The sequence below is a fragment of the Thunnus maccoyii genome, chromosome 20 (genome assembly GCF_910596095.1).
Source record: "Thunnus maccoyii chromosome 20, fThuMac1.1, whole genome shotgun sequence".
Taxonomy (NCBI): domain Eukaryota; kingdom Metazoa; phylum Chordata; class Actinopteri; order Scombriformes; family Scombridae; genus Thunnus; species Thunnus maccoyii.
The window spans coordinates 4,023,011-4,040,311 of record NC_056552.1 but is presented as its reverse complement, the minus strand read 5'-3'; the positions used below and the strand labels follow the sequence as shown (position 1 = coordinate 4,040,311).

General features: G+C 36.7%; 1 protein-coding gene across 1 annotated transcript in view; it reads left to right on the top strand.

The window, feature by feature from the left end:
• Positions 1–8,857: 8,857 nt before the first annotated feature.
• The window catches only part of rnf213b (ring finger protein 213b), a 48,815-nt gene continuing 40,371 nt past the window's right edge, over positions 8,858–17,301 (top strand). The window contains exons 1-15 of the mRNA XM_042396671.1: positions 8,858–8,929; positions 9,626–9,782; positions 10,409–10,684; positions 10,808–11,232; positions 11,311–11,466; positions 12,718–12,887; positions 12,982–13,265; positions 13,354–13,601; positions 14,812–15,018; positions 15,104–15,317; positions 15,417–15,472; positions 15,560–15,725; positions 15,806–15,955; positions 16,339–16,437; positions 16,533–16,661. Coding sequence (XP_042252605.1) covers positions 9,684–9,782; positions 10,409–10,684; positions 10,808–11,232; positions 11,311–11,466; positions 12,718–12,887; positions 12,982–13,265; positions 13,354–13,601; positions 14,812–15,018; positions 15,104–15,317; positions 15,417–15,472; positions 15,560–15,725; positions 15,806–15,955; positions 16,339–16,437; positions 16,533–16,661 — 2,679 coding nt within the window. The 5' untranslated portion in view covers positions 8,858–8,929; positions 9,626–9,683. The remainder of the gene's footprint in view (positions 8,930–9,625; positions 9,783–10,408; positions 10,685–10,807; positions 11,233–11,310; positions 11,467–12,717; positions 12,888–12,981; positions 13,266–13,353; positions 13,602–14,811; positions 15,019–15,103; positions 15,318–15,416; positions 15,473–15,559; positions 15,726–15,805; positions 15,956–16,338; positions 16,438–16,532; positions 16,662–17,301) is intronic.

The window sequence follows — 17,301 nt, the reverse complement described above, 5'->3', positions numbered from 1 at the left end:
ATTTGTGGTGCTCACAGTGTTGAAAAATATACATATATATATTTAAAAGATCCAGCTGCCAGCAGATTCCTTTGGCAGAAAGTAGTCGGTGAAAACCTCTCAAAACATGAATAGATACAACTAGGGTAGGTGTTTTGTTTAATAATTTGTGTGAACTAACCCTTTAACATAATACAGTCAGTGAGCATATCAGGATGTTTGGTTAAAACTGGTTCCTTTTATTTCATTTTATTTTTTGTTTCTTTTGGATTTTCAACAACATTGGGACCAAAACTTGTGAGATCATTTAAGTCATGAAAGTTCAGTTCTGGTTTCACATCAATAACATCTGGTGGCAATTTCTTTCTTTTTTTAAAATTTAATTTAATTTAATTTGAGCCGCTCCACCCCAAACGTTCACAATGTTTCCAACAAGCAGTACATATTGCTGTTGTCCTCACACAGTCAGTTGTGTTTTTAAAACATAGTGAGATGCAAGGATCAAACGTTTTTTTGGTAGCATCACCTTTTAGTCCAGATGTAAATAACACAAAATATCCGCATATAAAAGCTTAACAGAGCATCTCAAAGATCCTATTTAACTGTAACATAATCAAATATCGCATTGAGGTTTGTGACCAAATTGAGCGTGCATGACTTGAATGCATTTATAATTTTTCTATTGCTCATTATAAACTTGGATTATTTAACACATTTGGACATTTCTTAAAAAAACAAAACAAAAAAAACCCTCCTGAATCTCTTTTAATCCACATCCTCGATGTGTTTTTTTTTTTTTTTACCACTGACTGATGTAGACTGACAACTTTCACTTTTCATCTTCAGTTTGAGGTATTTAGTGGTTGTTTTTTTTTTCCCTCTCTCATAACTTTGTGCACTGTTATATTAAATAGTTTCATGGGATTTTTTTTTAGCTAAAAGGATGATCAGGAAAAAACTGAGTGACTAATCACTAAATACTGACGGGTTGTTGCCGGGGGAAACGGGGCCTCTTCAGTTAAGAGCGGGGCTGCAGATTTACTATTTATGAGACGTGTGCTTCTTTGTAAAAGCTTGACAGTAATTCCATTGATGAAGTGAGAATATATTTTTAGTTGTAGATTCATTTGAAAATGCTTGGAGAAAAAGAGAAGAAAGAAAAAAAAAGTTTTTTGTTTTGTTTTTTTTTTTTGCCCGGTGATGATGATATCTTTCTTGACCCCCCCCACCCCCCCTCCCCCCGCCTGTGTGTGAATTCTTGAGAGCGATTATCTGATGTCATGCTAATATGGACGGCAGCGACCTTTTTTTTTTTTTTTTTTCCTTTTGTATTGATCCAGGGGCCCGTTTGCTGAGCAAGCATGCTCTTGGAGTCACAGCAGGTCCTCGATTTCCACGGAGACAACTGGGGACCCCTGAAAGTTGTATGCTGTTGACCTGGATTTGAAACAAAATAATAAAAAAAAAAATGACAAAGAATTCCTGTTGCTGAGAGAAACGTCTGATTTGTTGTCTGGTTTAATTTAATAGAAGCAAACGTGTTTTAACTTCAAATTAAGTTTTAAAACCATCTAGAGTTCTCATTTGTTGTATATTTATTTATTTGCAATGAGGGAGAGAAATAATAACAAATGAGAACGCAAAGATTAGAAAACTTTTAGACTATATGGCCAAAAGTATTTGGACACCCCACCACTTTTCTGCTTGTAGGGCTGTGTTTCTTCATTTGGGCAAAACTCTTTAGTGTCAATTAAGGGAAATCTTACACTGGGGCTGCAACTAACAATTATTTTCATCATCAATTATTGGTCAAATTAGTTTTTTGAATAAAACCTATGAAAATAGTTTTTAAAAAGGTGTCGTCATCAAATGAGGCCTGAATCATTAAATGTTTGCTTAAAAAAATCTAAATCATCAAAATAGTTGCCGATTAATTTCCTTTCAATCAGCTAATCAATGTTTCATTTCAGCTCAGCATGATTCACTATTTTAGAAAGCAGTGTGCTTACAACAGTGTCTGGACCCTTTCCTGTCTCAACATGACAATGACCCCGTACACAAATCCATGTCCATAAAGAAATAGTTTAAAGCTGCGATGATAAGTCAATCAACAGAAAATTAATCAACAATTCTGAATAATTGTTTTAGTCACTTTTTAAAGAAAAAAGGCCAAAAATTAGCTGGTTTCAGCTTCTCCAATGTGAAGATTTGAGGCTTTTCTTTGTCATGATAGTAAACTGAATATTTAGAGTTTGGAGTTTCAGACTGTTAATCAGACAAAACAGAACATTTGAGGTCGACACCATGAGCTCTAAGATATAACAGGCGTTTTTTAACTATTTTGTGATACTTTATAGACAAAACGATTAAACGAGAAGAAAATAATTGTTAGTTGCAGCCCTAAAACGGATTTCCTAGTTTGGTGTGGAAGAACTTGCAGAGAGTTTTGACCCCCATCCAACACCTTTTAGATGAACTGGAACAATAACTGTGAGCGAAACCTGATCACCAAATATCACCAGCATCACTGATGGCTGAATGAAAACATCCCTGCAGCCGTGTTCCAACATCTGCTGGAAAGCCTGAAACCAGAAGAGCGGAGGCTGTGATAGCAGCAGATTAATAGCTGTGTTGTGGAATTACACATCCATACATTATATATCTGAATATGTAATGTATACATATTCAGTTACATATGGGTGTAATGTTCAAACGTCTATATACTTTTGGCCATGCAGATTTTAATTACAGTTGAAGATATTAGGTAGAACCCATTAAAATGTTCTCCCTCTTCTCTCTTTGTATTTTTTTATTATTGTTATCAGCCTGCTCAACTATTTCTACAAATAAAAGCATCGACTAGATCAGAGCTGCAAAGATTAGTTAATTAATCAATTAGTTGCTGAATTATTTTGGTCAAATTCTCTGATTCCAGCTTCTCAAATGTGAATTTTTCCTGCTCTCTTTAGTCTTCTATAGTAAATGATCGACCTCTTTCACATTTTATAGACCAAACAACTGATTAATTGAGGAAATAATCGACAGATTAATTAATAATGAAAATAACCATTAATTGCTAAGCTAGATCCTTTCAAAATAAAATCAATACATTACATATTCCAGTATAAAGCCCTGAAGTGTTTTCTTCAAAGAATCTGTAATTGAAATAAATAAAATAAATATCTGTGGTTTTGGAATGACATGTTCCAACAGTCACGATTGGGCGTCCATATACTTTTGGCCATATCGCATATTTTGAAAAGTGGACAATCGTCTCATGAGACTGGAATTCAGCCTGGTTCTCATCTTCATGTGCACGTCAAACACCAAATATATCAACATGAAAACTGGGTCAACAGGCTGCTGCACAGAAATATTATTTTATTTTTACACAGCTGAACTACAACCGAGGTTTGTCCTGTTGTACATTAATCGCCAGGATACATTCAGATTTCTGCTGATTTATTGTAACTCACCTCACTGTGTGGACTGAAATAAATCTTTTTACAAGCTATCAGAGCATGTGCAGCCCAGTGAGTGAGCTGCAAAAACTCCCCGAATAGAAACAATGCAAAATATTCTTTTAAAGTAGTGAAATTTGATCATTTTAAGCAAAATAAATCTTCAAATGGGATAAGCAAAGGTGACTTAGTAAGTTTTGTTGAAACTAGCATAAAAATCTAACAGGATCTAACCTTAAAACTAGTTTAAAAAAAGACTTTAGGCTTCATATAAGAAATAAACTGTCAGTTTTAGGAAATATGAATGTACATGTGTCACATGTCTTGTGTATTTGGCTGCGTTAATGTTTCATGTTGGCCTGACACCATCTGAGGGTATATACAGTATATCTTATGTTTCTAGGTATTTATCTTGGTTAGTAAGAGATTGTTAGCAAAACGTAAGATATAAAGATAATTACCAAAAAAGAGATGAACTGTCAGAGATTAATGTTAAAGATGCTTTAAACTAGGACTAAACTGGCCTTAATTCAGCTCAGTTCAGCAATTAATATTTTCAAACACCTTACTTGTGCTCTGATGTTTGAAATAAAGCAATATTGTTTTCTCACAAAGAATTCACAATAACAATATAATCACGACATCTACAGAAAATTTGAAAAAGATAATAAAAAATGCTATCAGTCAAAATCATCTTTAACTTTGTTTATCGTGTATTTTGTCCCTTTTCTGGCAAATTAATTACATTCAGAATACGAGTGAAGGGAGGTGGAGAAAGAGTCTGTAACCATAACTGTACTAAAGAACAATTACACTTAATGGATAGATAAACAAAAGATCCACAAGATGAACTTATAAACAAAAGATCCACAAGATGAACTAATAAACAAAAGATCTACAAGATGAACTAATAAACAAAAGATCCATAAGATGAACTAATAAACAAAAGATCCACAAGATGAACTAATAAACAAAGGTATGTGTGTGTGTGTTATTTAAACAATATTAAACAATATTATATTTAAACAATATTTTGTATTATTAACATGATATCAATATTTCATCTTTTAAAATCATCTTTTATATATATTTATATTGCGACGCCCCTAGTGTGACAATAACTGTCCACTTTTCACAAGACAAATTAAGACCAGTTACCTTGAAACAAATAACCTACAGTGCTTCTGATGCTTGACAAGATTATTTGTCTTTGATAAGAAAAAATTAGACTTTAAAAAAATCCTAAAATAATATAACTTTTTTTTTTTTACTTTTTTTGCATCTTGAGCCTCATCATCTCAGACGACGGCCGGCCTCCTCTGGACTGCAGATGGACAACAGATGAAGGAATGTGTAAGTTCGGACGTGACCGTAAAAAAAAAAAAAACATCAAACACCTCTGCTGAAGGTCCCAGAAGACTCACATTCTCACATTACAGCGTTTATAATTCATATACTGTACATTTTACATTTTTTTCTCTCTCTGTGGAAATGTTGCGCATCATTAAATGTTAAGTGTTAGTAGGAATGATTTTAAACCTTTGTTGCCATTTCGATGCTCTGAAAGTTTCAACAGGTTCTTGTTTGACTGTGATCCAGCTGAAGTCATGACATACGATGCCTCAGATGGGAGTGGAGCCTGAAGACCCTCCCTCCCAATAATTTCTTCAAAGGAAAGTGTCAGCTTTGTCCTCGCTGGAACTGTTTGACTTCAGGTGTCTGTCGCTGCAGGTCGGTTTGATTAACATGCACGTTTTAAATGCGGTTTATAGTAAAAAAAGATACTTGTGACGTGTGTTTGTGTATGTTTGTTCACAGATGAAGGTGTCAGGATGAAGACTGTTGGACTTCTTATCATCTTCTCGCTGACTCTGTGTGCTGCTCAGAAACAGAAGATAACCCAGAGACCAGAGTGGGATTATAAGAATGAAGGTTGGACACAACATTTACTCAAGAACCTTTACAGTACTTGTATATTTCCATTTTTGGAGATTTTCTACTTTTCCTTCACCACATTTCAGAGAGAAATATTGCAAATGCTTCTAAATCTAAGTAGCCTGAGTACTGATTTGGTGTTTTGCAGGAAAAAACTGTCCACATATCAAGGTTACTGCTGGAAAAATGAAAGTTTTTTAGACATCTAGGTTGCATGTAAGCATTGTTTCAACAGCATTTCACTATATTTCAATCTTAATAAGGCTCTAAATATACTTTAAAATATGATAATTGAAATGCTGTTTTAACAGAAGTTGTATGAAAGTTAGATATCTAAAACCTTTTCAAATTGAGCTCATTTAGACATCGTCTGACCTGCAAGTCATCAAATCTGGAGTTACTGGAGTTACTGGAGTTACTGGAGTTACTGGAGTTACTGGTTACTTTGCAGATTTATGTTTTAAATTCAAATTCAGAATTATATCTTCCTCAGTCTTTTCTTTTTTTCTTTCCTCTCTTCTTTTCTGCTCCTTCCTTCTATTCTTTTAATTTATTTATTTTAATTTTAATAACTTCTTTTAATTAACATTGTAAATGCATGTTTGACTTTTTCATTTTCCTTTGCTGTTACTGATATCAGATTATTGGTTGTTTCTTCCACCACTTCACCACAGTTCATTTATTGCCCATTTTTCATTTAACCCCTTAACATCCAGCCTTTTTTATGGAATTGTTCACCTATTTGGCATACCCAAATGGAAAAGCTTATAACAGAAGAACTGTGAGGCTATGATGCATGTATCAGGCTTCATTTGACAAGTGACATCTTCTAGTTTCTGGAAATGTGTTTGTTTAGCATGTGGCTACAACACAAACAAAACTACATCAATTCAAATAAGACTCAAAAAAGTGTTTTTGGTCCTCGTCTATAATGAGTCATATTTGAATAACAATAATTAGGACATGCTTTATGCCAGAACTATGCAGAACACCATATACCTTCTACATCTTGTCAACCTGTATAAAATTCCAGACCTCTAGGCCTAACCTTATGGGAGCCATGGAGTTTTTAGTTTGTGGTGTCACTGGTGTCCCTGAACCTCTTCAATCATCTCCAATTGGCCAAATTGTGCCGATTGCTTTGACTCATTACTGCGTGATGCTAAACCGCTTACGACTGGCTTAAGCGAGTCGCCGGCGACCCGGTGGATGTTAAAAGGTTAAACTGTGATTTTATGATAATTGCAGTTGCAAAAATATTAAATAGTATGTTTTTCTTATTGCCTGTTGATAAAGAACACTTGCAGCACCTTCACTCATATTTTACCTGCTGTGTTTTTACTCACCTGTAGCAGAGAGAGTGAACACCAGAAGTTGTGCCAATCTCACGCTGGTTTTAGACAACTGGAAATACGCCATCACGACTCAGGTCAAAGATCTGCTCCTGCATGACCACAACACTGTGCTGCCTGACTACGGACGGTGAGGACACATCCTTCTCTCACTTTTTAACCCTAATCTAATGTTTTTTCAAGTCATTTAACTGTAATTAAGACTGTTTTGATCCATCCCTCAGGATCCAGCCTCTGTCAGACGCCCTGGGAGATCTCTACAAGGAGTTCAACGCCCTGAAGGAGCGTCTCGCCGAGCTGACCACCAAGTTTGACGGAGTGGAGGCTTTTGTGGACGGTGTGAGATCAGGGAGGAAGCCTGCACCTCCCCGAGCTGAACCCAGACCATCGGGGCTGCTGTCAGGAGAGGCGGAGGCTGCTGCGACCAACGCAGGAGGTCGACCTCTAGGGAGGAGAAGCAGGGTCGTAGTTCGGAGGATCAAGAAACCTGCAGGTTCACAGGACTGAGGTGTGAACTGGAGATGATGAAGCTTCATAATCCTGTTTGTTTGGGATTACAAAGTCTTCACATCATAATCTCCAAATGATTCAGTTTAAAGAACAATTTCTCTGCAAACTTCACTTGCCTAAATTCAAGAACAGGGTATTTCTAAATGACATCTTGTAAAACTTTAGGACACAAACTCCTAAATATTAAAAAAAATCACAGATTTAATTGTGTCAATTGCAATAACACCTAAATATAAATAACATTTCACTGTTTTTCAAGGAAAAACAATCCCACATCCCCACTGTTTACTTTATTTATTCATCGTTTTTTACAGGACTGCTTCTCATAAACCACCCACATGTTAAGATCATAAATGTTTTACATGGATAAACTATCTAATGTTCTTGTATTAAAGTATTTAACAGTATTTCATCCGGAGACACTGTTATGTCCTTTTTTTACCACTAGATGGCGCCCTGGTGACAGTGTGAGTTCTGACTTAAGTGACTGTCATTTCTGTGACTGGGGGTCTTGAAATCTGTAAATTTGTGGATGAATCAGCTGCAGTTACACTTTAGCAAACAGTCTTTCAATATGCTGCAGTCTCTTGCAATGTTTTACCAGAAGATGTCATATAAAATTCAATAAATTCATTCAGGAAAACAACTTTTTGCAACAATGAAACTTTCAGCCGCAGCAATCACACAATAGTTATTATTATTAATATTATATTATAATTATTGTATTATTAATAAGAATAATAACTTGTTTTGGTTATTTGGTATCTGTATTTTGTATTTGTATCAAATGTATATATATATATTTGCCATAATGTGCATTCTGGTTTAGTTCTGACAAACCCCTTTTTGTGACACACACTTGCTGTTTTTTATTTGTTTGTTCGTTTGATTGTTTGTTTGTTTTTTGTTGGGGGTTTTTTTTATACCACCAACAACATTTCATTAAACTCTAAACTATGTTAAATTCTGGTGTGCTGTACATCATTTGCTACCACATAAGCACCATACATGAGTAAAGTACTTGCATTCCACTACTGGCGTCACAAAAGTATAAAACACAAGGTTTCATTTGAGTTTTGTTATTTAAGTTGTGTCGAATCTTCATCTGAAAAGTAACTAAAGCTGTTAAATAAATGTAGTGGAGTAGAAAGTACAATATTTCCCTCTGAAATGTAGTGTAGTATAAGTATAAAGTAGCATAAAGTGGAAATACTCAAGTACTTCATAACTGTATTTAAATACAGTACTTTGTTTCCACCAGTGCTGACAGATAATAAAAAGGGTTTTGCGGATATCGAAAGCGAGCACCTGAACGCAGCATAAGTTTCTTGTTTGATGAGATTCTGAAAGAAATGAAACTGAAACTGATGCTTTTCATTCAGGGACCGTGTAGAAATTACTTACAAAATTACAACCGAGGAACCTTCTAACATGATCATAAACTCACCTGAAGAGTGTTAAAGACCAATAAGTCGAGTCATTTTTTACAAATGAACACGGTTTACTTCAAGAGCTAAATTTGTGTTGAGAGATAGTAGCTAGTAGTTGGCTAAAGTAGCTAACTAATTTGTTGACGTTCCCTAAATGTGTGGGCGGTTACAGCTGGTTTCCAAACAAACAGTTCTTCAATATCTCACAAGTTACAGCTTGACACATCTGTAAACTGGCCGTGCGAACTTGAGAACTGAAAAGGTAAGCAAAGAAAGCATAAAATGTCAAGTTATTTTCTTCTTAAATGCATTTCATCACTTGTACAGTACAGTCAGTACACATTATTACTACTGAACAGCATTATTTCCTGATCTATTGTAAATACAATCGGCTTTAAATGTTTTTCATATGATTTTTTTATTGAACTTTGTCGCTAAATAACACCTTTGTGTTCAAGTTTAAACCATCTGAAATCAGCTCAGATGTTAGTTATCATATTTTTATTGTGTTTGATTGAGTATTTGTATCTGCATTGGTTGCCTTATTGGACTTCACGGTGTTTAGCTATGAAATAGTTGATTAATCGATTAGCTGATCATTTTTATCATTGCAAATTAAATATCTTCTTCACTTTGCATTATTTTCTGGCATTTTATAAACAAAATAATTAATCAAATAATTGATTATGAAAATAATTGTTGGTTGCAGCCCCAATGGTGTTTATGGTGGTTGTATTTTAGCCCACAGTATGTTGTATAATTATATATTTATGATTGAACATGATTGTACAAAGTCCATCCGGAAGACAAACAGTCAAAACAGGGAACTAGCTGTGGCAACATGTCTCATTTTGCCACTCCCTCTCTGATTATAATCCAACTGACTTAACTTGAATAGCAAGATATCCCAGATATCTGCAGACGTGAAGGATTTAACAGCATGTGATTTTATACTCAGACACAGATAGCTAACAGGGGAACAGAGACTCCCCCCTCTGGAGAACGAGTCCCTTCAGATGGAGGAGGGAGGAAACCGCCACAGTGCCTCTGGATCTCAGGTGGAAACCAAGGAAACAGAGGATGTCGCAACTAAAAGAGCCCGAAAAAGAAATGAGGTAGGAATTAAAGGATAGGTTCGCAATTCTTCAAGAGTGTCTTAAAACAACAGTCAGGTGTTCGTTTGAACAGTGAAAGAGGTTTTCCTCGCTGTAATCATTCCTCCTGCTCATACTGGATATTAAAAGATCCACACAGTCATTTAAAAGTTGATGTGAAGCTTATATGAGGCTTCAGCAGTCTGAGTTAGTCATATCAAGCGGATATCTGACACATTTACAGTCTTTTTAGCATCAAATTCCCTCTTTGTGTTTCCTCGGACAGTGTTTCCCTGTTGAGCTGCAGGTGGAAGTATAGTAACAAAAAGAGGGACTTTGGCACTAAAAAGACTGTAACGTTGAAAGATATCTACTTGATTTGACTCATTTGGACGCTGAAGCTTCATATTAGCTTCAGATAAACTTTTAAATACATTTTTGCACAGAAGAAGGACTGTGGATTTTGTCCCCCATCACTTACATTGTAAGTGTATTATGAAGGGATCTTCATTCGTTTCTTGTGTTCATTTGGGCTCCTGACTGCTGTTTTTTCCAGGTGTCAAACTCAACTCTCTCTACTCATCTTATATTTATGTTAAAACCAGATATGTGGTCCACAGTGAGAGATTAAGTTATGTGTATTTCAGGATCAAAGACCAGGTGATCTCAGCAGGAAAGTTCAAGACAAGGAGAGGAAGAAAAAGAGAAATGAAAGAAGAAGAAAAAATAAAGCCTCAAACTTAAAAGGAGGTGCAGGTGTCAAAAGTGACAACACAGAGAAGGACAAGATGGAGGCTGTGGAGACAACAAGCAGCCAAACACAGGAAGGTGCATCTTTAGAAACACAACATGTGGAGACCCAAACTGAAGTCAGTGAGAAGTCAGAAGAAGGTGGAACGCAACACCACAAAGATGCTAAAATGGTACAAGCAGAGACTCAAACCAGGGAACATGAATGCAAAAACAAATTCACACAGACTCCCGTTGTTGATCAGTTTAACCAGGAAACACAGACTGAAGCCTCTGACTTTATTGTGCCAAAACAGGACGACAGCACTGAAAAGACTCAACATGGCCAAACTCAGCCACAAGACGACAGTAACGGGAATCCGCTAGTGCAAGATGACCAAAAAGCTTCAGTCCCGTCGGAAAACAAAGCTGCAGAGAAGAAGCAAAAACAAGAACAACACACGCCAGATACCCAGCAGCAGGACGGCAGCTCTGCTGAAAATAATAATCCAGATAAAAAGTCATCAGAGGAAGATTTGAAGCAGGAAGAGAAACTTAATGAAGAATCTAAATCTAAAGAGGAGAATCCCTCTGCAGGGGTCTCAGGTGATCCCACAGACTCACAAGTCAAACCGACGTCTTACGCCACAGCTGTGTCTGGAGAGGCGAAGAGTGAGAAACAATCCACGATGTCGGCCGCCAAAATAGCAGATAAAACTACAAAAGCTTCCGAAAGCAAACGGTAAGAGTAATATAATAACAATTACATTAAATATTGAGGTTAAATCTTTATTTTAAACATATTTTTGTTTCTCCACAGTGATCGAAGCCCAGTGAGACCTCCACCTTCTGTTCCCATGTTCACCTTTCACATCTACGCTGTTCTGGACAAGAGGTTTAGATTTGACCAAGAACACGACAAGCTTGTGTTGTATTGTGGAGAAGAATATTTCCACCTTGATGTGACACAGTTTGTGTAAGTATTAATTATGTTTATACAATTTAATACACAGCAGTCAGAAAGCATTAGGACAATACATGTCTTTTTTATAATGGCTCTGTATACTAACACTTTAGATTTAAATTGAAACATGGGCTGAAAGGTTTAATTTGAGGGTGTTTACACTCACATCAGATGAACAGCAAAGGAACTGTAGTTAGCATAATTCTGGTTTATTAAAACTGGTGTCTTATATTTGTCATTTTGCTAATCATTTCTATCAATTATGATAATACCCATCAGACAGGTTGTGAACCAGCTAACAATTTATCCAGATGATCTAAATCATTGATGTGGAATAAAGGCCATCGCTCAACTCTTGACCTTGGAAACAGAAGTTGACACAACGATCTTAACACACAGTCAATTTAATATGGAAAACGGAACATTTTAATGGAAATTTAAACATCTACATTTCCATGATAGCTGGGCAAACTCTGTCTGCTGTTGAAGATAATGTGGTATGATCAAAAGTTCCAGAACAGCTACTAAATTGACCTTGAGGTGAGATTGTTTTGTCCACCACTGTTTCCAATGTTAAGATTAAACTTTGACACTTTTAACACTATTTTACAGTTTGCCTTTGTTCTCTCTACTAAAACAGTTTGGTTGTTTGTTTAAAACTTGTCTGTTCCCAGATCTTAGAAATTAACTTGGTCTGTAGGATGTTGAGGTTAGTATTACTGATTCAAACGATTGGCCAAAACTACAAAGACAAGGCTCAAGTTGAAAAAGAAACCCACCCAAATGTTTAATACTTGCTACCAATCACTGACTGCAAAGGATTTGGTATTAAGTCTCTGACCCTATGCTCTGTCAGGCCTGTGCTGCAGCCATCTTCACTTCTTGTTTGTTTTAGAGACTTTTGCCATCAGTCTAGTCTTCAGTAGTTGAAATATGTGATCAGTTAGATATAAATCTTATTCTGACTTGACCAGTCCAGAAACTTCCATTGTTTGACTCTAAAAAACTCCCTAGTTGCCTTGACAGACACATGTTCCCTGGTATATTTAGGATCATTCTCCAATGTATAATATATAAAAAGGACTACAGGTCCGACACTGTTGAAGTCAGCAATTTTACTTCATAGTTTCATTTCAAATTGAAGATACTGAAGCACAGAGATGTATCAATAAAAATCTAATTACCGTCCTGATATTTACTGACTGAAGTTTTCAGCTACAGTAAAATTATCATTATAACAAATATTTATTATTTTATGTTAAGTGGCCAAAAGCAGGGAGGCTACCTGGTAGAAGCAAGTTTTTCCATTGAAGACAGCTACTTGAAGAGAGGTGCCTGGATTTCCTATTGGTATGGTGTAAAACAACGAAACAAAGAAATATCAGGAAGTGCCGAAAGGCGATTTCTTAGTCCATCGGATTCCAACATTAAAGGTAAGGCATGCAAACTGTTTAACTTCAGCATGTCAACACTCCACTGTAGGTTTGTCACATAAACTGATCGAGTACCTGCCTGTGTTATATCTAGAGTTGCACCTTTATGAAGGCTTCATTAGTCGTCAGGAAGGTGGTTCTGCGATGCAAAGTATTTTGCACATGGTCGGCTTCAGGACACCAAAAGGTGTGGAGATTTCAGACGCCTGGGAGGCCTCAGCGAGAACTCTGCTGAACAGAATCTTCCAGAAATGGTCCCCGTCCGACAAACAGAGCACTACAAGCCTGTGTGAGCACTTGTGGCACTATATGAAGAGTCTCGGTTCTGCGCACACAACTGCTCTATACCCAGACCATTCACGACCTCCCATGGTCAAGGTTGGTGCAACAAGAAGAGAATAATTCAAAGCATTCATTATATATCACCCTCAATATTCCTCCAGTAACTAAATCTTTTTATTTACAGGTATCAGAGCTCATTTCAGAGACTTTGATTCAGATATTAAGAGGAGAGCCGAAGGAGAAATTACCGAGTGGCTGCAGGGACACCAGTCCTCTTCTTCTGGGCTTGTCTGTTTTCGTGGTTACCAATAACTGTAAGATCAACCTTGGAGTGAGAGGCTGGGCTGAGCTTTGTCGCCTGGTGTCCTCAGAGACTGCAATGGACGAAAAAAACCTGGAGGGGTTGCGCAGTCATTTCCAAAGTCTACCATTGTAAGTTTGCAAAAGCTTCAAGCCTGACGGATAAAGTTAAAAAAATCTTTACGTTCACTCATCAGGTTTTTTCAAAGCTTTGAACCATATCCTATGGTCTTCCTCAACAGTTAAATTGTCACGGAGATACATGTAGCTTAGTTGTTTTCATGTCACTTTGGTAAAGAATCTAAGTATAGAACAGACTAGTGGTATATGTTGTCAAAAACCACATGTGCTTATTCAACCAATACAGTTAATGATAGTGGAGGTAATAGTAGGAGTGAGAGGTTATCTTCTGTTGTGCTGGCACTTTCATCTGTCCATATGAAAATCTTAAATGTAAGCTGTATTGGTTGGTAAAATTTGAGTCAGGATAAAACAAGAAGTTCTTTTGTTAGCATTCAGCAACTAACTACATCTCCCATGAGAGTTGAGCGCCATCTGAGCTAATTGGAGGTATTGCTGTTGAATGCCAAAGAACATGTTGGTTTGTTATTCCTAAAACAGCTAGGTATGTTACAATCCGGTACACCGATAGATGACCATTTATCTTTGAATTCAGACAAAAAAATCTAGGATTATGTTTCAGTTTTTTGCCGACCACTTAAAAAAAATACACTAACATTAGTAAAAAAGGGGACAGGATGTAGTATTTTATTTGTATATTAACCATTATTTAGCCAGGTGTGTCCCATTTTTTGACAAACAAGGTAATATTAAAACAGAGAATAATACAAAACAAGGCCAAGAAGGAAAGCTAAAAACTGTGACTAGTGAAACAGAGCTCCCAGTTCCCACCTGTAAGCCCACTAGCCATAAGAAATATATGACTAGGTGCCATAATAAGTCTGTAAATGTTTCCTTTATTTCTTCCACATTTATTTATTAATACAAGTGAATAATTATGTTTTTGTTTATCCTCTGAAATTATTTTTATAGGCTGTTTCAAAGCAGGAGGGGACATAGTAAATCTATCAGTTGTATTTTAATGAAAAATAATGGATTTATTTATTGCCTACCAAACCTATTGTGTAATCGGAGTGTATGTAGAACTTCTCATAAGGAGACTGAAACCCCCACATTCCCACAAACAACACAGATGATTTGGTTGACTACGGCCCTGTATAGTAATAGAAGTGCTCAGGATAGTACCAGGAGTATTAGCCTGAGGTATTGATGTATAACCTCATATAACACATCTTTATATCACTCTTGTTTCTCCCCTCAGCATTGTTTTGGGTTTGATGAACGTCTGTGCGCAGCATACGGTGTTTGAGCTCGTCCTGCTCGTTCCTCTGCTGTTCAGACTCAGACAGCCAGGAGCCGACGCAACAAAAGTGGGTCCAACTGTTGAAGAAGAGAACTGGTCAGGACTTCAGCATGTCCACTTCAGCAGGTTCAGAGAGAACATACAGTGCCACCCTGAAAAAAGACAGTGAGTCTCTCTCAAAGCAACCTTAACTTTCTTTTCTTGGAATGGTGATCGCTTTTGTGTTGAAATAGCTTTTTTTTTTTAACAGGAGAATGATGAGTTTGATCAAGACACTCTTACCTATGGCTAAAGAGATGCCTCTGCTTCTGATGGGCTGGTTATCTCTGGTCGCGTTTGAGGATCTTCCTGAATTCTCAGACCTGACAGGGATCCATGCAGAGCACCTAATCCAGAGTCTGTTGTACAGGCTCCGAAAATGTGGAGAGCTGCGGGATAACAACAGAGTACAGGAGAGTGTAAAGGTAGAAAAATCTACAAATGACACATATTTAACATGTAAAAGAACATTTTTTATCTTTAAAATGATTATTTGTGATAATCTTTATCTGTTCTACATGCAGCATACTCACAAAACACTGACCCATATACTGCTGAAGGTGGACAAAGAGAAGGACAGGTAATCACACCTGAAATATACTTCAGATCCCACTGATTCACTCATTCATGCATTGTGCTCCCTTTAATGTTTGCTTTGTGTCTATAGAATGATTGAATGTGGAAATATGAAGCAAGTCTTCACGAGCAGCATCAATGTGGCGAAGGCCACGTGCACAATTGCACGACTCGTGCAGTGTTACGAGGCTGCGGTCCTGTCCTACCAGCTAGTGTTGAGGATGGCAGAGATTTCAGATGTTGCACTGAGAAAAGAGGTATAAATCTCCTCTGCACTTTGACTGTCGCATTATAAAATGGTAACCTTAATTTACTGTGTTGCTTTTGTGCCTCTTAGTCCTCAGATGATGGGTTTGACGCCTTAAAGCAGCAGTTGTTGCAGAGGCTACATGCTGTGCAGCAGGGAATCAGTGAATGGAGAGATGAACTGCTGCAAAGACCCCTTCTGGCAGCATCGAAATCACTCACATATCCAAAGGAAATTGAGGTACATGACAGACACAGATCTCAGACTATTTCAGACTCTCTTCATTTAATTGACCTTAGCTTAGTTTGATATTTTCGGATATTAGCTTTTCTGCAATCTAGCTGAGAATGAGATGAGAGGATTGATGCCACTCAGATATGAGAGTGGTATCAATCCTCTCCTCTAACTCTTGGTTGGAGAACGAATAAATGTATTTCTCAAAATATCAAACTATTGCTTTAAACTGCAGATTGTATCTAATTTTCTCGTCTTTTACTGATCAAAATAAATAGATAATTTGACTTTTAAAGAAAGAACATAATAATGAAACATTTCTATTCTGTAATCATGCAGATAAACTAGTTTTTGCTCGTGATAATTAATACTGTTTGTTGAATTATCAGATGTGGGACGCGCTGCTAAAGGTCAAATGCTCTATTGAAGAAGTTTCCTCTCAGTGGCAGCAGAGCCTGAAAAAAGACCTGAAGAAGAGGATATCCAAGGTAGGCAATAGTTTATCGATCAGTGTATTGAATTTTTTTCTCTTAGAGGTCTGGTTCAAGTCTTCAGTTCAGGTCTGGTTTGTTTCTCTTTGCAGGCCGATGATGATGATAAAGTACTGGTCTGCTGCATTGAGTCATCCTCGGCAGCCATAAAGAAAAGCCACAAGGATGTTCAGACCTGTTTCAACGAGCTGCGTCAGTCTGCTATCAAGACAATCTGCCAGGTACAGGTCATATTATTAATTATAATGTTCAGAGTGCATCCTTGGTCACAAGATAACGTTTTATATTCATTTTCTAAAGCTACAATAAGCAACTTTTGCTTTGAGATGAGAGTTCAAAACAGCTTCCTCGCACTCAACTGGTAAAGATCTAGATGTATTTATTGAAATTTAAGTTTTTCATTTGACAAGAAAAGAAAGAAAGAGAGGGAGAGAACCAACAACAACAACCACCATAGCTTGGCCTTATTATCTCATATACTTCATATAAAAGTTCTACTTAAAATAGCAGGCACATCCACATTAACATGTCCGAGAAAAATGGTTTCCACATTTTGTTAAAATTAACAGTCTTGGAGTAAATTACACAACTTTGGATGTCCAACTCCAATATTATCTAAACTAGCCAGAGACTTACTTATTTACTTACTTATATTATTATCTCTGTTGTCCATCTTCAATCATAGAAAAAAACATGCTCCTTCTAACTCCAGAACTTACCTGAGAATCATCACATTTTCAAAGTAATCTAATGGTTGTTGTCTATAGATCCATGGGCACATTGCAAACAGGAACTGCTAATAGCTTATTTGGCATACTTTTGGTGCCAAATTTTAATCAAAAATGTAAAGAAATGTAGGCT